General features: G+C 41.2%; 1 protein-coding gene across 1 annotated transcript; it reads left to right on the top strand.

The window, feature by feature from the left end:
• Positions 1–14,121: 14,121 nt before the first annotated feature.
• Positions 14,122–22,445, top strand: LOC133137647 (lactose-binding lectin l-2-like). The gene is made up of 5 exons (XM_061255986.1): positions 14,122–14,182; positions 14,421–14,521; positions 21,332–21,463; positions 22,186–22,285; positions 22,369–22,445. Exons 1-5 carry the CDS (start codon positions 14,122–14,124, stop codon positions 22,437–22,439), a joined length of 465 nt encoding a protein of 154 aa, XP_061111970.1. The 3' UTR covers positions 22,440–22,445.
• The last annotated feature ends 1,084 nt before the right edge of the window (positions 22,446–23,529 follow it).

Raw genomic sequence — 23,529 nt, 5'->3', positions numbered from 1 at the left:
CTGAGCGGCGCGCAGAGCAGAGCGGGGTTGCCTTCCAGGTTTGAGTGAGAGAGCCAAACAGGGATTTCTCGAAAACGTCACAATTTAGTGGATAACGCCAGAGGAGTGTAGGGAACAATTCGACGTATAACAAGTCCACGTTACTGCTGTAGGAACGGCGTAACGGAGACGAATGCGGGTTTTTATGTGGCTACAGCTGCGCTACAGAAACGTCCTCAATCTATCTACCAATATCTTTATTTGGGGAGTGACTTTTTATATAATTACTGGACTATAATTTAACAAATGTATGCTTGTAGTATAACAACTGTACAGAACTTTTTACAATGTTTAGTTTTACATTTTACATTTACATTTTAGTCATTTGGCAGACGCTTTTAATCCAAAGCGATTTACAAGTGCATAGGTTCTACCATAAGTCAGAGCATCACATCCAGAAACTAGCAAAATACACAGGAAATGCTGTTCTAAACATAGTTGTCATCAGAAGTGCATTATTATTATTTTTATTTTTTTTGGGGGGGGGGGGGGGGGGTTAGACAAGGATAGGGATATCAGAAAGGAGGGGCAGGGGAAATCAGGAGGGAGGACTAAGGTAGAGTTTGAAAAGGTGGGTTTTGAGTCTGTGCCGAAATAGGGGGAGGGATTCTGCTGTTCTGACAGTGGTAGGCAAGTCATTCCACCACTGAGGAACCAGAACGGAAAACAGGCGTGAACGTGCAGCTCGACCGCCAGGTGCACGTAGAGAGGGAACCGTAAGGCGACCAGAGCTAGCAGACCGGAGTGGTCTAGCTGGGGAGTAGGGAGTCAGGGATTGTATGTAAGGTGGGGCAGTCCCCTTAGCAGCCTGAAATGCCAACACTAGGGCCTTGAAACGGATGCGTGCAGCAATGGGAAGCCAGTGGAGGCCAATGAGAAGCGGGGTGACATGAGCCGACCTGGGCTGACTGGTGATCAGGCGGGCTGCAGCATTCTGGACCAGCTGGAGGGGCTTGATGGCACACGCTGGGAGACCGGCTAGGAGGGAGTTGCAGTAATCCAGGCGGGAAATGACGAGCGCCTGGACTAGGAGCTGGGTGGCTTTCTCAGTCAGGAGATGACGGATACGGCGTATATTATACAGAAAGAACCTGCAGGTTCTGGCAGTGGAGGATACTTGCGGAGCCAGGGTGAGGCAGTTATCAAGAGTCACCCCAAGATTCTTTGCCGCACGGGAGGAGGAAACTACAAAGTCCTCAACAGTCAATGAGAGGTCGATTAATGGAGAGGACTTAGCAGGGATGTAGAGAAGCTCAGTTTTGGCAAGGTTGAGCTTCAGGTGATGGGAAGTCATCCACGCAGAGATATCAGCCAAGCAGGCAGAGATCCGTGTGGTGATTTGGGTGTCGGGGGGGAAGGAAATGAAGAGTTGGGTGTCATCAGCGTAGGAATGATAAGAAAATCCGTGGGAAGAGATAACAGAACCAAGAGACATGGTGTATAGCGAGAAGAGGAGAGGCCCAAGAACCAAGCCCTGCGGGACTCCAGTTCGTAGGGGTTGAGGGTCGGAGACTGCGCCCCTCCAAGTCACCTGGTAGGAGCGACCAGAGAGGTAGGAGGAAAACCAAGCGAGTGCAGAACCTTTTTTTACAGAAATTTTTTACAGCCATTTCTTCTATCAACAGACCAGACCGGAAGTTCTTGTGCAAGTCGATAATCAAACGACGCCATCTTGCACACCTACCCTATTATCCTCCCACCGCACAGCCAGCGCTTTGGCATTTTATTCACTTCATTAGTTTCTTACAAAACACCTTTTATTTCGGCTGGCGCAGCCCCGGCTTCGCTAGGGGTTCAGTGTCTCCTCTGCTCAGCAGCGCTGTGTGCTGAAGGCAGCCAGAAGTTGCCCAAATAAAGCAGAGTGGGCTCGGCGGAGGGGGGAAAAGGGGGAAGAGGAAATTACACAGACCATCTGAGAAGACTGCAAGAAATAGGAAAAAGAGCTCATAGCACAAGTATAGGATAAATAAGGAGTTTTTTTAAGAATAAATTGTGCAAAGCTGCTCTACTGGATCACATTTAAAAGCCCTGGAAATTAGTCTAATATATTATATAATTATATTCATTTCCAGGGCTTTTAAATGTGATATTGGGATCCAGTAGAGCAGCTTTGCATGATTTATTGTTCAAAAAAACTCCTTATTTATCTTATACTGACCCTCTGTCTTCCGCCCCCTTTTGCGCTATTTTCAGCAGCCTTGTCATACGGTCTGTGTAAGCTTCCTCCTCCCCCTTTTGCCCCCCTCCGCCGAGCCCACTCTGTTGTATTTGGTCATCTTCGGGGGGCAGCACGCATCGCAGCTGAGCTCCACCCCCCTCTCTTACCGTTGTGGAAATTCTGTTTGCAAAAAGTACGTGCACAAGGTGATTGTTGTGGTTTGGAAATGTGACTTCAATAATCCAACCTTACGTTTTGGACCCCGAAGCCGACCCAGATAGTGAGAGCGTGAACCGCCGTCGCAACAGAGACTATTGCAAAACGTCTCTGAATGGTAATTATTATCCGCATTACCGGCTTACCACAGAATAGTCTATTTCATCTTTTCATTATAAGCCGCTTTTACCAACTTTCCAATATATTTCCTGCACAAAAGCTACATTATTATCCACTTTATTTAAATAAATGATATCCCAATAAACACAATGAGAGACATAAAGTAGAGTTAAGCAGGAGACACTGAACCCCTAACTGAGCCCGGCCGCACAAGCCAAAATAAAAGGTGTTTTGTAAGAAACTAACAAAGTGAATAAAACGCCAAAGCTCTGGCTGCGCGGTGAGAGGGAAATTCCTAGCCAAAAAGAAAAATCACTCCCCAAATAAAGATATTTGTAGATAGATTGAGAACGTAGCGACGCAGTCTCTTCCTGGGAGGTTGGCTCAGTGCCCCACCTACTAGAAAAAATCACTGTGTGTGACGTGGCAGTGACGTGGACTTGTTATACGCTGGATTGTTCCCCACACTCTTCTGACGAATTTGGCGTTATCCGCCAAGTCGTGACGTTAACGGTTCGAGAAATCCCCGTTTGAATCTCGGCCGTTCATACACCGATGGCGGCCGCAGCCAAGGCTACCAACAGTGCTAACAAAGTGCTAGCTTAGCTAGCTAAACTAAAAACGTCAGATTTAAGAATGGCAAATAATTATTTTAGCACCCTATGTCTACCAGAGAGGAAAAGGTATATTGACAAACTCAATATTGTCGGGCTATCTGTGTCCCTTCTCCTTACCTTGCTCATCTTGGAGAAATTATCCCACTGAATGGCCACAAGTATCCACTTTTGTCTGCGTTTAGGCTCCGTTTTTTGGTTCGGCAGCTTATTAAAAACTTGGTTATTTTACTTGCTAGCAGACAGAGGAGACAAGGAGGCACCTTCACGCAATGCAAAGTCAATGGAAGCGGAGGGGAAGTTTCCCCTCCGGTGTGGGCGGGACTTAAATGTGCTCTGTATCTATAGAGACAGAGCGCATTTAAGTCCCGCCCACACCTTGGGGGAAGCTTCACTTCCGGTCCCCATTGACTTTGCATTGCATGAAGGTGCTTCCTTGACTGTTCCGTCTGATATCAAACAAAATAAAAATGCCTGAAAGCTGCTGTGTGGTGGGATGCACTAACAACAGGGTAAAGAACCCACAACTAAGTTTTTATAAGCTGCCGAGCCAAAAAACGGAGCCTAAACGAAGATTAGTCTCATAGTTGCGGCCATGCAAGCGTTCATACACCGACAGCCGAGATTCAAACCGGGATTTCTCGAAAACCGTAAACATCACGACTTAGCGGATAACGCCGAATTCATCAGAGGAGTGTGCGGGTCAATCCGGCATATAACAAGTCCACGTTACTGCCGTAGCAACGACGTAACGGAGACAACACGCAGAGTTGTTAGTAAGTGAACCACTGCGCCAAACTCCCGGGAGGAGACGGTGTCGCTATGTTCTCAATCTATCTACCAATAAATGTCTTTATTTGGGGAGTGATTTTACTTTTCGCCTAGGAATTTCCCTCCTTCCACACAGCCAGCGTTTTGGTGTTTTATTCACTTCGTTAGTTTCTTACAAAACACCTTTTATTTTGACTGGTGCGGCCGGGCTGTTAGGGGTTCAGTGTTTACCGGCGCCTTGGCTGCAGGTGGGCGCGGTTTCCAGCGAGCTGTGCCTGTATCCACTTTTGTCTTCTTAAAAAGGCTCAGTTTTTCCGTTCGGCAGCTTATGAAAACTTAGCTGTGGGTTCTTTACCCTGTTGTTAGTGCATCCCACCACACAGCAGATTTTAGGCATTTCTATTTTGTTTGCTATCAGACGGAAGAGACAAGTAAGCACCTTCTCGCAATGCAAAGTCAACGGAGACCGGAAGGGAAGCTTTCCCCAAGGTGTGGGCGGGAATTAGATTATGACGCTTGGCGCTCTGTAGCGGGGTGTACTGGAGCTGATGACCATATAGAGAAGTTGCATATTTATGACATCATAGTTTCACGAGTTTAGAAAAAAACGTTGAAAACCTGGCGTTCAGAGCATCTAAACCTGCCCCCAGGGACTACTTCAATATTACCTCATTATACCTCATCATTACCTCATTATATGACACTTTGGCATCGTCTAACATGACTATCCAACATATTAACACTATTTATATGTCTGAAAAGTAGGAAAAGCATAATATGGGCCCTTTAAAACATTTCTATATCTGTACTGGGTTATACTGAGAGGGTCTGCTAGTATTTTATCAAACCTAGTCCCCTTTATCAAAAATATTAGGAACAGTCATATACAGATCATCGGAATCAAGTGTTCTCCTCTGGGAGAATCAGGTGATAAAGAAGGCAAATAATAGCAGCGGTGATGCCTTCAGGCCACGGTTATCATGTACCTCTGAGGAGAACTAACCGATACTCCAAATCTTTTATTCCTTCTGCTATCAGGTTACTAAACTCATTAGTACTCACAGTACTCATTTTAAATTACATTTTAACACATGTAACATTGTCTATTTACTTATTATATTGCTATCTATTTTACCTTATTTAACTTATCTTGCTGTCCTTCACTGACCTTTGTTTGTTTTTGATCTGTGCTTTTTGACAAACAACATACTGGATGTTGTTTGTGTGATTGTGGACGTGGTAAGCTGCAAATTATTTGCCCTCTTTGAGATCAATAAAGGTATCTGAATATTGTAATGCTGATAGCAGTACAATTTGAGAAGCTGTTAAAACGGTCGTCAGATTACAGTTATTCACTGTTTGTAGTTTGTCACACTAACATAAGTGGATAAATATGTTTGGATGTCATGATGTTTAGTTAGAGATAAACTGAGGGATTTTATTAAAACCATGTCTCTCAAAGCCAAGACCATGAAAACCTACTTCATCAATGAGCTTTTGGCTATGAATTGTACGTAGATAAAAATACTATAATGTATCAAAGTTTGAACAATACTGTTTGTTCCATGAGAGATTTGCTGTGTGTGTCTGCTCTGTGCATCTCGTAGTAGATTGAAGCATTGTGTAGTACTGCAAATGCCCTGTGTGTGTGTCAATTGTGGAGGGAATAGAATTACCTTTTCAGAGTTGGAATGGGAGCAGGCTGGTGTGGCCGGCACAGGGATCTGGAGTTTGGCCATCTGATTACACATGCCATAAAGTTAGGAAAACTGGAGACTTTGAATTACACAGTGTATTTATTTAAGTGAGAGCTATACCTTCGGAGCCGGGAGACTGTGAGGGGGAGGTTGCCTGGGATGGTGGTGGCGTCTCTGGCTGGACCGTCTGTAAAACCAATAAAATCCAGGGATTAAGCAGGGCTCTACAGTGCGAGTATTTGACTTGCATTTGCGCCTAAAAATGTATGTGTGCAAACTGGAAAAATAATTTACACGCACAGTGTGCGACTAAAGATTACAACCATAGACTGTATCCTACTGTTATCTTTCCCCCGCTGCTAATCATTCAAAAACTACAAACCCCACATTCCACAAGCTGCAATGCGCCAATCACAGTAGAGTTTCCTGTGATGACGCAGCTGTGTTAGACGTGAGAAAGGTACCGGTACGATAGGCTGTGCAGACAGTCACTTGACACTTAGTAGAACCACAAATTTGTCCCACATCTACTTGAATGCTTTGCAGCCTATTGTAACATGCAGCCCAAAAGCTATCTATTGTGTAAGTACCTGCTGGGGGATCTGTGGCTCTGCCGGGTTCCATCGGTTCTTCTGCCCCTGGGAACGCCTTCCCCTCCGCGGCATGTTGTCCTTGGCTTCGTAAACCTGTGAAGACTTCAAAAAAACCTTCAAAACACAGTTAGCTCACAACCAAACACAGTGAAGTGTAAAACTGAAGAAACTAACACAATATCAAGAATTACAGGAATAATACAATTTGTTTTAGATATCTGTGTGTGTGTGTGTATGTATGTATTTTATGTTTTGTTTGTGTGTGTAATTAAAATGAAATGCAGATGTGTGCCTCAGAGTGGGTAGCTGGAAAAGAGAAAAAAAAATATTTTATAGATTGTGTGTCATATGAAATTACAGATTAAGTTCTTGAGTACATATTTACTTAGTCAAATACATATAACATTAATGAAAATATAGGCTATAATATATCATATTACCGATCATGTTTCACTGCTAACTTATACAGTACAAACAACATAATTACTAACTTTTCATTTTTGCAAGAGAGAGAGAGAGAGAGAGAGAGAGAGAGAGAGAGAGAGAGAGAGAGAGAGAGAGAGAAGCAGGGCGCTGTACTAACATACCGGACGCACAGAGGCAGTGCGAGAGATGAGCATGTTTACACTTGGTTTTAACATGCGTTTTGGGTGATCACAAGTGGACAGCCGAGACACACCGTTCACACCTGTGTTTATCATGCGTCTCCAAGATGTCCAGCTGACCACTTGTGTTCAGATATCGTTACTGCCTACGTCACTTCCACGCACAGTAATTACGTCAGTAATAACAGTTAATACTCTCATAAACGGCCCGGTTACGATAGTTGTCGTCTAATTTTCTTTGGACTGAATCTTCTGCCCAAATGGAGATTAGGCATTTGGTTTCATTTGCGCTCCAACCACGTACATCATTGCTCCTCTCCATTTTTTAAAGCGTTGGAGCGCTGTCCAGGGCTCGAAATTGCGACCGTTTGTGTAATCCCCCCTCCGACCACAATGTGATTTGCAATGGCAGAGTGGCGCTGTTCGTATTTCCACTCATTGAATCCCCGGGAAGACTGCAGAAGAAGCAGCATGACTTCGCTGACAACTTTAGCCAAAATATGAGATATTTGTGGTGAATGAAACATGCAAGACTTTTATTAACTTTTTGAAGTTGTGAGCACCAGTAAAAAAGTTAATTTCGAGCCTTTCAGACAACCACCACGTCTTGCATTGATGACGTATTTTCCTGTCCTTGTCAGGGACGCATCAGGACGCATTGCATTGCGTTTACACTACAAAAGATATGTGGTCAAATGCGTCCCAGACCACCTCGGCAAGTGGTTTGAGTGATCAGATCACAATGCGTCTTGGTGGTCGTTTAGAGAGAGAGAGAGAGAGAGAGAGACAGAGAGAGAGAGAGAGACTTGGGTGAAATTCCTGCCCTGTAGCCTACTTTACAAGTGTCCTTGAATGCGTCTCCAAGGCAACTTTTTCTCTGACACATTTCCCGCCGCACGGAGCTAACGCTAAAGCTAGCGTCGCCGCCAGCGTTCTGCCTTCAAAGTTCAACTATGTTCAACTTTCAACTTTACGACCTCTTCAAAGCACAGCCAATCACAACACAGTTCAATATTATAACCAGGAAAGCTAGCTAGCTAACTCCGTTAGCGATAGCTCCGTTAGCTTAGCTGTGTTAGCTAACGTCGGAGGTAGCACCGTTAATTACCACCATAAAAAATAAAAGTGGCATTAAAACTATTAGTATCTCACCGTTAAATAAGTAGATGGTCCTTGGAATCCGTTGAATGGAATATATTGTCAGCTCTCTGATTGTCAGGTCTCAGTTTAATTCAGCCAGTCAAGTATTTGCAAGAAATACAATGGTCTAACGTCAGGCATAGCATTATATAGTGATGTAAAATTTCAGCTCAACCAATCAGAACACTGTATCCCTAGCAACGCTAAATACATGCAACCAATGAAATTAGACAGTTATTTTCAAATCATCACATGCAGGTATTATGTATGGGCTGAATATCATATTACCGATCATGTTTCACTGCTAACTTATGCCTAATTTATTCAGTTTATTTATTGGAAGTAAACTGTTAAGTCTACATATAAATAGGTAGACAGACAGATTAACAAAAAAGGAATAATGATTAGACAAATGTACAAAGCTAGATATAGATGCTAATATGGCACTTCAAAATATATACATATTAATATTTTTTAACTGAAAAGACGAAGGGTTGTGTTTTATATCATATTTTGTTTTATTGTAAATATAAATTACAGTCAGTTCAGTAAAAAGCTAAGCTTAGGGCCAGCTAGTTAGTTAGTCAGTCAGTCACCTAACTAGCTAGTTAGTTTAGTTTGCCAGTCTGCTAACTAGTTAGCCAGTCAGCTAGCTAGTTAGTTAGTTAGCCAGTCAGCTAACTAGTTAGTCAGCTAGCTAGTTAGTTAGTCAGTCAGCTAACTAGCTAGTTAGTTAGTTAGCCAGTCAGCTAATTAGTTAGCCAGTCAGCTAGTTAGTTAGTTAGTTAGTCAGTCAGCTAACTAGTTAGCCAGTCAGCTAGCTAGCGAGTTAGTCTGTCAGTAAGTCAGCTAACTAGCTAGTTAGTTAGCCAGTCAGCTAGCTAGTTAGTTAGTCAGTCAGTCAGCTAACTTGTTAGTTTGTTAAATCTCAAAAATTTCATAAAACATAAACTGTGATTTTGTAGAAACCGTAGAAGATATCAAAAAGTGTCTTTAGACCAACACAGTTCAAAGTCTTGTGACCCGTTTAAACCTTTAATCACGTTTCTGCGACAAAGTGGTGTGGCTCCAAAGAGGGGTGGGTTTGATCAATTTGTGAGATTTTTTTTTACGAATTCTCATTCATTCCTATGGGCAAAAATCGGTCGGTTTTTCGCATTTCGTAAGAAAACGAGATGTCGCAGAATTGAGAAAAGTTTCCCATCGATTCCCGTCTATTCCGGTCGTTTTGATATATATCTTGCCTGGGATTTCTCAAAGCTGTGGGAGGAGTAGCATGCCGAACTTTTGAAGGAAGAAAATTAAATAAATAAAATTATGAAGTATGGCTGAGAATATTAAGGTGTGTGCTTTTGCACTAAAAAGCTCTGCTTTGTATTGCAATGCGCAGCACACAATAATAATAATAATAATAATAATACATTCATCCATTCAAGATTATGTCGGAAACATCAGGGGTCCTTTCTAAAAGCAGGCTCAAGAAATCTTGAACATTTTAAGTCTGAGATAGCATCATTAGTGTAGCCCATTTCAAAGTGAGAACATTGAACACACTGTAGGCTACATTTACATTTTAGTCATTTGGCAGACGCTTTTAATCCAAAGCGACTTGCAAGTGCATAGGTTCTGCCATAAGTCAAAGCATCACATCCAAAAACTAGCAAAATACACATGAAATGCTGTTCTAAACATAGTTGTCATCAGAAGTGCATTATTTAATTATTTTTTATTTATTTATTTTTTTTGGGGGGGGTTAGACAAGGATAGGGATATCAGAAAGGAGGGGCAGGGGAAATCAGGAGGGAGGACTAAGGTAGAGTTTGAAGAGGTGGGTTTTGAGTCTGCGTCGAAATAGGGGGAGGGATTCTGTTGTTCTAACAGTGGTAGGCAAGTCATTCCACCACTGAGGAACCAGAGCGGAAAACAGGCGTGAACGTGCATCTCGACCGCCAGGTGCACGTAGAAAGGGAACCATAAGGCGACCAGAGCTGGCAGACCGGAGTGGTCTAGCTGGGGAGTAGGGAGTGATCAGGGATTGTATGTAAGGTCTTCATGTCTTCATTGTTAATGTACAGTAACAGGCTTTTTTTTTTAAAAGGTGGATAGAAGCCATTTTGTCCATAAAAATAAATGTACAAACCCGTCCACCTGTTTCTTTTCAGAAGTTTTGCCCCATATTTAGGAAACGGCTACACTGACGGTGATTTTAAAAATTCCTACACACAATGTAAGCATTTAATAAAAATAATCTCAACTGAAAAAAGCATGACAGTGCTCCTTTAGGAGTGATTTATCTCTCAGCCAATCACAATGCAAAGTCGAAACTAAATTACAGGATTTCAGCTTTTTTACTTCCTCAAAGCACTGGCAAACCCATGTAGAATTACAACAACAGGCCTTACTTAATGTCTGCCTAATTAATCTCATCAAACACTGCAAGGTAGGTCGGGTTTGTTCACATTAAATTGCGAGGTGGCAGGTCAGTTTCAGAGCATAACTTACCATAGTTACTAAATAACTGATTCCTCTCTCATTTTTTATCCACAGACCAGAATTGGAGCTTGTGAACAAAAATTTCCTTATATGTGCCAAACGATATAAATGTTGATTTGGGCCTGTAACAAGGTTAAGCATCTCACTGTAAATATCTCCAAGCATTCAATACTGGCGGTCTATGTGTCTGATTCTTTAGAGGATAAAATTATAAGCTGTGGTTTGTCAATATCAAGATGAATGTTATCGGAAAAATGGACACAAGTTTTTAATAGCAGTTCCATAAACTTAACTACTTTTTTCCATGAAAAATAAATAAACAATACACCATTAATATTATATTGAATAATATGTATTATTTATTCATGGTACAATGGTGCCATGGTGATATGATGATAGCATAGCACAATGTTGTCAACTGTTAGCATCAAGAAAACTACCGCATTTGCAGAGCCAAGAATGTACCGTAATTATTTTATACCCCTCTCCTGATTGCTACCTTTCAACATTGTGATCCTGTAGATATTTTGTGAACTCTGTCCTGGACATGTTTATCCCAGTACGATGCAACCCTGAAAAAAGGAAATCCAAGAGGAATAGCTGATCTTTATTTAGGGTTATACTTTTATTGATGACAAGTGTATGCCAGTTACATTTGAAATGATTTTGAATGTGATTGGTTCGCTGTGAACACAACTACAGTCCCCATTATAAAAGGCTGTGCACACTTATGCATCCAGCGTGTTGTAGGTTTTTTATTTTTAAATTTGTTCTGCGTAAGGAGGTGGCACGGATGGTGCAATGGGTAGCACTGCCGCCTCACAGCAAGGAGGTCCTGGGTTCGTATCCCCGTCGGCTGGGGCCTCTCTGTGCGGAGTTTGCATGTTCTCCCTGTGTCTGCGTGGGTTTCCTCCAGGTAGTCCGGTTTCCTCCCACAGTCCAAAGACATGCTGGTTAGGCTGATTGGAGAGTCTAAATTGCCCGTAGGTATGAGTGTGTGTGAGAGAATGGTGTGTGTGCCCTGCGATGGACTGCGATGGACTGGTGACCTATCCAGGGTGTATTCCTGCCTTTCGCCCAATGTATGCTGGGATGGGCTCCAGCCCCCCAGCCCCCCTGCGACCCTGTTGAGGATAAACGGGTTCAGATAATGGATGGATGGATGGATGGATGGATGGATGGTTCTGCGTAAGACTTTGATCATGGACTTTCATGTGACACATCCTCTGCCTCCAGTTAAAACGCCAAGAGTTTTAAGCATTACTACCGGCTTCTTTCGCTAGTTAATGTTGTAAAGCACTATTCTTACTAACAACTACTAATTTAGACATTGTACAGTACTAATTATATTGATATATACTTATTGTCTGTCTAACTAATAAACTAACAGTCACTTAATTTGGGTAGTTTAGATTTCATCACATAACTAACTCACTAACGTTATCTCCTATTTTCCATGCTGTTCTATAGCTCCACGTTCCTATGCTATCCCTGATTACTTGCTTAGTTTCAGCAAAGTGTTTGCACTTGTTTCTTACTAACACTACATCTCCAACTCTGTGCACATGTCCACTTCCGAATCCGGAGTCGTATTTTTTACGTGTTGGTCTATGTGTACGCAGTTTGCATTTTCATTTCCCTCTTGTTATTCTATTATTGCCTGTCATGTTACTGTGGAACCCCATGCTAATCCAACGGCGGAATTCAGCGCGGGCCAAAGGTGTCTGCGTGCTTGTCCTTCTGGTGTTGCTGAAAGAAAGTTAGTAGGGTTAAATGTTACCGACAGCTATGCGGAGAAACTCAATTAGGCAATAAATAAACCACGTTACAAAGACAGTAGTACCACTCTGCCTTCTGCTTTCAACTGGTCTCGGCTAACCAAGTATCTCCACTATAGGGCCAATAAATCTACCTTTGTTATATCGGACTCCATTTTAATAGTAATTTTAGATTAGTTATCTACCTTTGGTAGATTTCTTAGTTGTAATTTGGACTTGATCGCTACAGGAATCCTGTACCGTAACGGGCTCCCTGAACAGTCCTCTGCTGGTACCACGACATGTCACATCGCACGTTATGTGCATGTCCCATGAGCTGGCTAGATATCTGCAGTCATTTCAGAGGTAGCAGGGCTAGCTTTGTGTATGTCTGTTTGCAGCTCAGAGACCCAAGAAGACCAACCTTAGCTACGACGGTTTTCACCATGAATGAACTACCACACGGAGGCGAGTGACTTACTGACAGAGGTCTACGGGTACAATACACCGCGTAATTGCGTAACATTGAGTGTTCAGTAAGTGAAACCACACAGATCAAGTTTTAATTTATTTTACCAGGCAGGTTACTTACTTAATCACATTCAATTACAAATTAAATAGAAATAAAAGTATTACAAAAAAATACCTGGTAACAAAGATGAGGGTCTGGCTACAGACACCTTGTACATAGAAGCTATACACATGGTGTGCATGGCGGTCTGGCTACAGACCCGCCCAGATCGCTTGGTTTCCCCTGCTTATAAGCTGAAACCAGGCCTTTGATCTCCATCTAAAAATGGTCCAAATCCAAATTTAATCAATTCAGATTTAGCAGCATTGCTCTCCAGGTGGTGGGTGCTGGTCAGGAGAAGGAGATAGGTGCCTTCACGGGGCAGGTGTCCACAGTACTCCCTAGGTTCCTGGATGGTTACCAAGTCCTAGGTTTACTGTTCTGGAAATTAGACCATTGCACCAGTCGCCCTGAAACAACCAAAATAATACTAAACATGAATATACCCTAAACCTGCTTTGTCATGAAACATCCCATGCTTAATGCATTCCAGTGACTGAACCCTGAGAGTATTGAAACAGAGTGATTGACAAGAGAACAGATGGTCTTCCCTTGTCACCCCTTCATGCTCCCTAATTAAAACTGCCCCAAAACATCACTAACTTACCCTCATACCCATGGTGAAATATGGTGGTATCTACTCTTATGCAGGTTGCAAAACCAGTTATTACATGTAAGGGAGCAATTACTCTTTCACAGGGGTGACATAGATGTTTGATTACATTGATTTAATGAAAAAAGTTAACATAATTTAAAAAGTGTTTATTCCGGCTCACTTTATCTAATATTACATTTTGTCTAAAGATTTGAAAACATTCAGTGTAGAAAATATACAATAAAATAGGAAATCAGGATGGGGAAAATGTGTTTTCATGGCACTGTATGTTACTCCTGTGTGTCTCTCAGATGGCAGGCAAATGTGTTGCAAATGTTTTTTAATTCCAGGGTCATGCAACTCCCTCCTTCCTTTGAAGTGAGCCACATCATTTGCCTTGATACAATTTGCTTGAGTTTGATTGAGGTTATGAGCACAGGTGTCTTTTCATAGCCGGTGCCAACCGCAAGTTTTAGTAGTACCACTGTTACAGCTGGTTTGAAGAGTGCAGCGACATTCACCCCTCCAGTCAGGGTGAGTCACCCAAAAGATTTATAAGGCCAGGACTGATTCAGTCAAGACCAAAACAAGGAAACTCCTCTCCTAATCATCAAACCCAACGTGCAGCCAAAAGGTAACAGAAGGCTTATTGTTGGCTTATTTTTATATAATATAAAGCATTCATAGCGCTGTCTCTTTATTGAGCATTATTGGTGATGTAGATTGTCTCTCCTTCTAGCTGAAGAGCCATCATGGCCTCCTTCACATTGTCAGTATTCCTCTGTGTTGCTGTTCTTTCTAGCATGACATTGGGTGAGTCATTTATTTTTGTTTTTTGTATTGTTTTTACCCCATATTATAAGCAATGCATGCAAGTCTTGAGTCATGCTAATCCAAAGCTTTGGTGGCAAATATAAAACATCAGTGGGTTATTGCTCTCTCTCATTTGCTTCATTGAAACCAATAATTGGACCTGAAGTTGCTTTTCTAGTTGTAAAACTGTTGACAGAACTCAGAAACCTGCCCATTGTATGATTGTTTTCCATGGCAGCTCAAGAGGAAGATCAGAATTTCTGTCCTCCCGGATGGACACCCAATGAATTGCACTGCTTCAAGTACGTCTCAGAGAAGAAAACCTGGGCCGATGCTGAGGTAACATCTTAAAGGGATAGTTGACATTCTGGTTGGGATGGGTGGATCGATGCTTCTGATCCTGATGTTTCCTTTTGAGAATCGATACCAAGTGTTTTCTTTACCCAGTCTGCAGCCTGTAGCATAGTGGTTAAGGTACATGACTGGGACCATTGTAAAACCCCACACTAACCCAACAACGGAATTTAGCGAGGGCTGAAGGTATCAGCGTGCTTGTCCTTCTGGTGTTGGTGAAAGAATATTAATAGGGTTAAAATTAGTGGCCCCTATGCGGAGATTCTAGATCAGCCAATAAATAAACCACGATACAAAGACAGTAGTACCACTCTGCCTTCCGCTCTTTACTGGTCCGGGCTGACCAAGAATTTCCACAATAGGGCCAATACATTCACCATCGTTTATCTGACTCCATTTGAATAATAATTTAGATTAGTTGTCCACATTTAGTGGATGTCTTAATTATAATTTTGACTTGATCGCTATAGGAATCCTGTACTGAGAAGAACTCTCTGAACAATCCTCTGCTGGTACCACCGCATGTCACATCGCGCGTTATGTGCACGTCTCACGAACTGACTAGCTATCTGTAGTCATTACAGAGGTTGCAGGAATAGCTAATGTCGGGTATATCTGTTTACAGCCTAGGGACCCAAGCAGACCAACATAGCGACGGCTGTGCTTGACATGAATGAACTACCACGCGGAGGCGTGGGATTTACCATCATAGGTCTACGGGTGCAATACGCCGTGATACATTAAGCGTAAATATTCATCCTCCCTAGACCAGTTTGAGGGGGTAAACCAAGCATTCCCTGTATAACATTGAGTGTCAGTAAGTGAAACCACACAGATCAAGTTTTAACAATTTATTTTACCAGGCAGGTTACATACGTAATTACACACTAGTTCCAAATACAATATAAAAGCATTAGAAAGGAAACCAAATTACGGAGTCTTAAAAGTCATACCTGGTAATAAAAGCTACATACGGGAGTCTGGCTACAGACACCCTGTACATAGAAATTACGTGCACGGTGTGCAACGGGAGTCTGATTGCATCCTTCCCTCTGCTTAGTTTACTGTCCTTGAATCCAAAATCTGGCCTTTGATGTTAACCCTAAAAATGGATCACCCATCTGGAATTTGGAGCCACGCCTCCCCAGGAAACGCAGGTTGAGGCACATGGCTTTCACTGGGGCAGAGCTCCACACAGTTTCTCCCTGGTTCCTGGTTGGTTATGATGTCCAGGGTTTGCTGTTGCAGAAATGAAACCATTGCACCAGTCGCACTGAAACAATCGGAATAATACCAAACATGAATATTATCTAAACTGACTTTGTCATGAAACATCCAGTGCTGTACACATCATTTAGTGACTGAGCAAGAGGGAGATCTGAGAGGGAGGGAGTAAGAAAGGGGGGTCGAAGGGAATAATGGGCCCAACAGGCCGTGCCCTCTGAAACCTTCCCGTGCCTTAAAGGATGTTTCCCCTGACGTAACAAGTTTTACGCCTGGAGGCCTGAGTAAACCCTGGGACAATAGAGCTTCTCAAGAAAACAGATTTCATCCAGGTATATAGTGATAATTAGGTTATTTGAATCCTCGTAACCCCTTTCACATGTAAGTTAAAGAATATTTCCAATGGCCGCCCAGCATTTCTATAATTCAGCTGTTACATCACACTAGCCTTCCCACGGTTGAAGTTATTCTTCCCAGAATACTTGATGGGGTAATTGAAAGGGGTTATTTTGGGGGCAAGTGGAGCATCTCTATTTTCACACATCATCTTTGGTTGAATGTGTAAGATGATGGCAGCGCCGCAAAGCAGTATTATTGTTGGATTATAAAAAAAGAAGAAGATTTATTTGGTTATTTTGACCTCTGGTGAGTTTACCTGTGATGTGATCCATTGCTAATTGCCATTAGTTTGCTCATTTTCACATACACCTTATGCTAGCTAACTGGACAGCCATGTACATTTATTCCAACTCTCGTCTGCATGAACAAATAAATGCTCACATTGAAGACACAGACTGGCATTGGAAAGAGTTTATTTAGTGTAGTGTTTTTTTGTGGATAATTGGTGTACTTATAGTCATAGAAAGAAGATTTATCTGTTGCGTCATTCCTTTTTAATGTACACAAGAACACTTTTAACCCCATCCACTGTTGTTGAGATGCTGACGTCTCAAATTATTGTTGCATTCATATTTATATCACACAAAAAACTGTGATGTAATAAAACCACAGAATGGCGATGCCAGATTGTTAAAAGACTCTTATTTGCAATGCAAGGTAATGAAACAGCAGGCTCTCCCAAGCCTAGCTTACAGGATTACAATCAAGACCTGGTCACAGACGCAGAAAATAAAAGGCATATTCTCACAATCTTTGATACCATTTATCTACGTCAAAAAATTACGTTCCAATATGAGAACAAAAATATACAATTCGGAAGTTGCATAAATAAACACGTTGTTTTTTCTTAGCTCAATTTTATTCCATGTCCGGCGATTGATAGAAATACAAGTTTGTTTTGCAAATTTCGGGACTACTGGGGCTAAGCGGCTCTGGTAAACCTAATTTTGAAATAAAGTTTATCACCATTTTAAATGTGATACAGGTCTGTACAGGGTGAGTAATCCTTTTTGGAGAGCTTTTTCCACACCTTGCGCATGCTTTATGAACCATGCTCTAATATATGTGAATAAAACACACATAAAGGTACATTTCCTGTACATTTTGCATTTACAAAATCATGTATAATAGAAAAATAACCTTTTCTGATCATTCATGTGTCTGGACAAAAGGATATGCAGACGTTTTCTATTTTTTGGTTTGGGGACACTTGAGGTGCAGTTTTGGGAAAGTTCATGGAGAACTTTGTTGATATCTTTAATAAATCTTGTACTCACATTGAGATTTGTGCAAGTTTCTGCACAAAAAATAAAGTAATTCTGGGTTGGTCCTTGACTCTGAATTGAGATATTCAGTGCTAAACTATAAAAAAACACAAGTTGTTTTGTAATTGCTTTGTATTTTTATGTATCTTTTGTGTATACTGTACATGCTCTGACATACAAATTGAATTATGAATGGTACAATCCTCTTTAATTTAAGCCTTCAACCATGTGTATGCAGTAAATAGTCTTTGAGATATATACACTTGTATATGACTAGTACAAAATAGGCTGAAATTGCCTTCCTGGGGGCCAAAATGGAAAGGGTTAAAAGTATTGGTATCGGTATCAGGATACTAGCCTTGATATTACTTTGTATCGGATTGAAAATAAACTCTGTGGTATCGCCTGTCCCTAATGGAGTTAAAACATGTATTATTTCAGCAGCTTCTGTGTAGATAGTTAGTATTTAAATAAGGGTGAACTCACACTTCTTTAAGAAAGATGCAGTGCCTGTATTAAACTGTATTACTATGTCACTTTGAGCATTTACGCATTGCTGTGGACAGTAATGTCTCCCATAATAAACTCCCAATTCCAGAAAGAACACCGAGAAGTGGCCACTTCCACCCGAAGTTAATCTCCTTACAATCTTCGCTGTTCTCCTGAGAAATGTGGTTTATGGTTATTGACTATCTCAGATCCTAAAACACTTTGATTGATGTGATTTGGACCAATAGTAATGGAGACAACGACAAATAACTGCATAACGTCCCTGTCAAACTTCACAACACTACAATATACAAGCCAATATTTTAACTGTAATTAACATTCAAGTACTGAAATTGACATTTATTTCACAGATTTCTGCGTTTTCATAATTACAGTATTCTACCATAAATTAATGGTAATCTGCTGCCACTCCATCTGCCATGCATTTAGCGTTTTTTTTTATGGCAAAGGCACAAGCAACCCGGCCAGTCACCTAGGACTCTAGAAGTAAGTCTGCCTGCACTGAAGGAGGGGTGTTGAACAAAGGAACATTTTAAAAATGTAATTCCATGCATTGTGTCCAAGGTATTCGATAGCTGTGAATGTCTAATCAGTTCACTAATTTCTCACATGTTACACAATATATATTTAATACAATCAACTCACAATTGAATTAAGCAATATTTATTGACATTTAATATGAATGCAACGTTGTCAAGGCTCAACCGCTTATCACTCCCAGTCGTAAGCTAGCCGAAATTATTACAGTAAGTTACCACTAGAAACCCCCCAAAATCACTTGAGATGACAGAGCCTGACCCAATGTGACTTGTGGAGCGCCCATTTCTACTGGGCCATAATTTCACTTTGGCTTGAGACATGGCTTTGGAGTACCCAGGATATCTCTGTGCGAGCTATTGTAACTATTCAGCTGTAGCCTATTGCAGGCAGGAGACACATTTTTTTGATTTTGATGGATATTGAAGAGCAGAGAAGTGTGTACAAACAGGACATTGCAAATGCATCAGTTTGGTTGTTTAAAAGAGACAGCAATATGTGCAAAATAGATAAAAATTGTACTGAATGATATCAGTACCTTAATGTCTGTGGATTGTATTATCATCTGGTACAGAAATTAATCTGGTACAGGCCACTCCTATGCGAACATTCCCATGGGAGCCAATACATTAAAATAGTGTGTTAAACCAACAGAAAAGAAGTTAAATGTGAAGGGTGACACTGCAAGACAAGTACGAATTGCATTTCAAATCAATTGTGAGCTTTTCACATTCGGGACCATGGCTGCACTAGCTGCACTGTTAGAAGACCTTGCGAATGGAGCACGCTGTGAGTGAATTTTGAGGTACTAGGCAGATTTCTGTACTGTTATAGGACAAAACAATAGTTGTGCTCTGCCTCACCTCCATCATCTGCTCATTCTAATTTTCAGATGATTTGTCTGTTACTTGCTTTTCTGCTAGTTTCCTTGTGTTCAGTAAAATAACAATTATGTTATTTAGCAGAGCCTTACTGCCACTTCCAAGTGCTTTAAATGGTGATATTTGGGATATTTGATTGATAAATGAAATCTGTACATTGTATGTATTTTATGTGCAGAATCTAGTCATTTGATAACTGGTTATACAATGATATTTAGGACAAAATCCATGCAGAATCTATGCATGAGGCCCAGTGAGTGACCTCTCGCATAAATAGGTCTTACGACCAGATTTGACCATAAATTTTGCCTACGCTGAAATCCACAACTTTGAGATTTATAAACTTGAAATTATTTAGAAAATATCCATACCCTTAACACACGCTCCAGACCATCTGTCCAAATTATTCATTTTGGCTGTTCAGCTGTAGTGCAGGCATGAGATATGATCTCATGACATCCTCTATCTGTCAACAACCGTGATATCTGAAGAGCATAAACGTGTAGCCGATAAATGTAGCCTGTATCAGTTTGGTTGTTTAAAAGCGACAGCAATATGTGAATAATATAGACAAAATCCCATCACTGTCATTAGTTACATTAGTGTGGTCTGTATTAAAATTCACAGTATTGCACAATTGTTTTGTTTTTTTAAGATATTTTTTAGGCCTTTTTCAGCTTTATTGGACAGTATATAGTATAGAGAGACAGGAAGAATGGGAGCGAGAGAGAGGGGAAGACATGCGACAAATGTCGGACGGTCGGATTCGCACTGCCGACGTCGCGGCTCGCAATGAGCATGCGGTCAGTGCTCTACAGGCTGCGCCACCGAGACACCCGTATTGCACAATTGTTAAAAGGAAGCTCCTGAAACAGGCATGACAAGACATAATATTGCGTTAAAGCAACGCACAAAAAGGCAAAATGTGTTCATATTTTTATCTCAACCCCGAATTTATTCATTGTACAGCAAAAGCAAAGGAATTGGCATTGCTGTTCCAATACTTTTGGAGGGGACTGTTGCCCAGATAACAGTTTATTTAGTGTTTCGTGTTTTTTCACCAACCTTTCATAGTAACACTTTCTCAACGAGGTAAGGTACTGCTTAGATAAAAAGTGCATGTCTTTGTGGGACATAACTAGATAGGATTTGAAATGTGTAGGGATAGACATTTGTTTTAGGCTATAGATTTTACATTAAATATTGCAACCAACACCAAAGTAAATCTGACAACCATCCCCAACAGTGCATTTTTGCTAGTTTTGTAGTTAGTGTTGTCGCCTAACAAAAGAAAAACCGATATAAATGATAGCCCTCCCTTTCACAGTTTTCAATGTTGATAATTGTTTGAAGATTAATACATAGCATAGAAGTACAGACGAACATAATGTAATCTTCAGTGGTTATAGTTCCAACTTCTCTCGTTTTAATGTTTTTCCCGCATATATTTCAAATGCACATGATACCTCGTAAAGACATGCAACTGACTGCTTGGTATATTTCCTGGAAACACCGGCAGACCTTTCCCCTCAGGGCGTGAGCCTGGAGAGATTATGACGTTTTTGTGGGCGTGCCCTCTCTTGCCGCCTGGATCAACAAGAGGGGCAGAGTTAATTTGCTTATGTTTATGCATGTTTTCACCCTGATTGTCACGGATTTGGGCGTGGCTCAAACAAAACTTTTCAGTCAGGGTTGCTATTATTTTGCACAAAATGGAGTGGCATGGCTTCATTAGATTAAAAAAGGGTTTATTACCCCTTTAAGAGGAATTCACAACAGGTAGTAGGAACAACTTGATGTGCTTTTACAACAGTGAGGTTATCCAAGTTATTTCCACTGTCAGCTTTAAGCTTAATGCATGGAGCAGAGGTTATTGGACAAAGCACAAACACCTCTCAAGCTTGGTGAAGTAATCACGGAAAGATTTAGCGGATCAAACACAGCAAAAGACGCTCTCTCTCCCTCTTTCTCTCTCTCAGATGAACTGTTTGCTTCTCGGAGGAAACCTGGCTTCAGTGTGGAGCGAAGAAGATCAAAAGTTTCAAGTGAAACTCCAAAAGCAATCGGGCACAGTTGAACCATTCTGGATTGGACTGTCAGACGTCCACAAGGTATTGTTAGAAAGGATCTGCACAATTTCCACGTCCAATTTAGGAGATATTGTAGGAATTGGATTGTCCCAATGACCAGTATAATTGCAAAAGTTGTGAACACCATTAAAGCAATTGTTTGATATGATACACTGTGTGAGAGGAAGGAATGTCTTTGAGCAACTGGGTGCAACAGTATAATAGAAACTGCACATTTACAGATTCAATTTAGGGGGGTAGCCTACCTGCACTTTTTACATGGAGTCAAACTTCCCATTGCTTTGAAAGAACTAACATGCCTGCTAAGTACAATAATAATGTCTGTTGCATTTCTCTGCATCTCAGCACTGAAAACAGCACCAAACAGCATGGCAACATTGCTGTCAATCATTGCCTGCACTTGATTAATGGCAAGTGATTAAGATTACTGGTGAGGAGCAATGACCTCGCTGAGTGGTGACTGCTGCTGTCCCCAGTCATAGCCTTTTATTACTCATCTGTGTGTGCTCTTAAATCTGAAGCAGACGTGAAACTGTACTTCCCTCTGGGGTCTTTCAGTGCACTTGTCCCTGGTTATGGGTTTGCACTTTGTTGTACATCCCTCTGGATAAGAGCGTCTGCCAATTGGCAGTAATGTAAAGTAATGTAATACATTCACGCATATTTTATGTGAAAATGCTTTTTTTCAAGAAAAGGAATACAGTATTATGGTAATGTATTTGGTTTGCCTCTCCCTTGTTCAGGAGGGAACATGGTTCTGGTCTGATGGTACTGCTGTGTACTATACAAATTGGGCCCCTGGTGAACCAAACAATTTCAAAGAAGAGGATTGCGTGGTAACAGGTAAGAATGGTCTCCTTCTCCCTATCATTACAGGAAAAATATTATAAAAATGTACTGATTCCTATCAAATTTTTTATCCACAGACGAGAATTGGAACGATATAGCTTGTGAACGAAAATTTCCTTCCATATGTTCCACACAAGCTAAATTTTGATTTGGGCCTGTAACAAGGTTAAGCATCTCACTGAAGAAGCTGGTTTCTTGCCCTTTTAATAAATATCTCCAAGCATTCCATACTGGCGGTCTATGTGTCTCATTCTTTGGAGGATAAAAAGATAAGCTGTGTTATGTCAATATCAAGATGAATGTTGTCAGAAAAATTAAAAATCCCATATTGCTTCAACTATTTCACACATCCCATTTTTCCCCTCAATGCTGCTGTTCTCCACACTGGCCAAAGGGAGCCTTTTATTCAGAAGTCAGGCCCAGCTCTCTCTCTTTTCTGTATCGCTAACAATGTGGCAACATTGCATTCAATCATTGTCTGTGATTTAGTGGAAATTCATTGAAGATTCTTGGGGAGGGACAATAACCTCTGATTGAGGGGTGTCTGATATTTTGTAAGTAATATTTTGGGGCTATTCCGAAGGTCCAGGGTGACTAGTTAAAATCAATGGTGTAATGGATTCCACCAAGTATCGGGACATTTTGACTAATAATCTGGTTTCTCCTACAGTTTATTGTTACCCAGCTGTTAAATGTTGTAGAGCGTTCTGTGTGTTATCCATGTTTTCATTTGTCCATGTGGAGGTTTGTGCATGACGCAAACTACTGAGTAGTCGGAAGTATTCTGGGCACAGCAGCCTGGAGGATGAAACCGAGCCTCAGAACTCAAGCTGGCTTTGTGGTGCCTGTCCCAATTTGCTCATGCGTGTTGCCAGCCAGAGTTGGAACGCACTATTGTTCGCGAGAATCTTTACACACTGAATAACTGCCGTATGGGAGATGTAATTCCAGTGACAGTAACGGCAGTCATTTTAGTTTATTTAATGGTAGCAGCGCAGATATGAAAAGAAGCTGCAATCACCTATGTAGAATGGGCATATTTACAATACAGTTGGTATGTTCCTGTGGGAGGGGCTAAGCCTTGTTAAGTCTGGTTAAGTAGCCCTTCTGTCCGGAGTTTTTTTTGGTGTGTAAATGTTAAATCAAGAGCCACATTGTAGCTGTACTATAGTTGAGAAGTTATCTTTTTTGTTTTTGTGTGGTCATTTGTTTTGTTTGTATTTCTCATTGTACATATA

Source organism: Conger conger, chromosome 9 (genome assembly GCF_963514075.1).
Source record: "Conger conger chromosome 9, fConCon1.1, whole genome shotgun sequence".
Lineage (NCBI taxonomy): Eukaryota > Metazoa > Chordata > Actinopteri > Anguilliformes > Congridae > Conger > Conger conger.
This window is presented reverse-complemented; position numbering and strand designations above follow the sequence as displayed.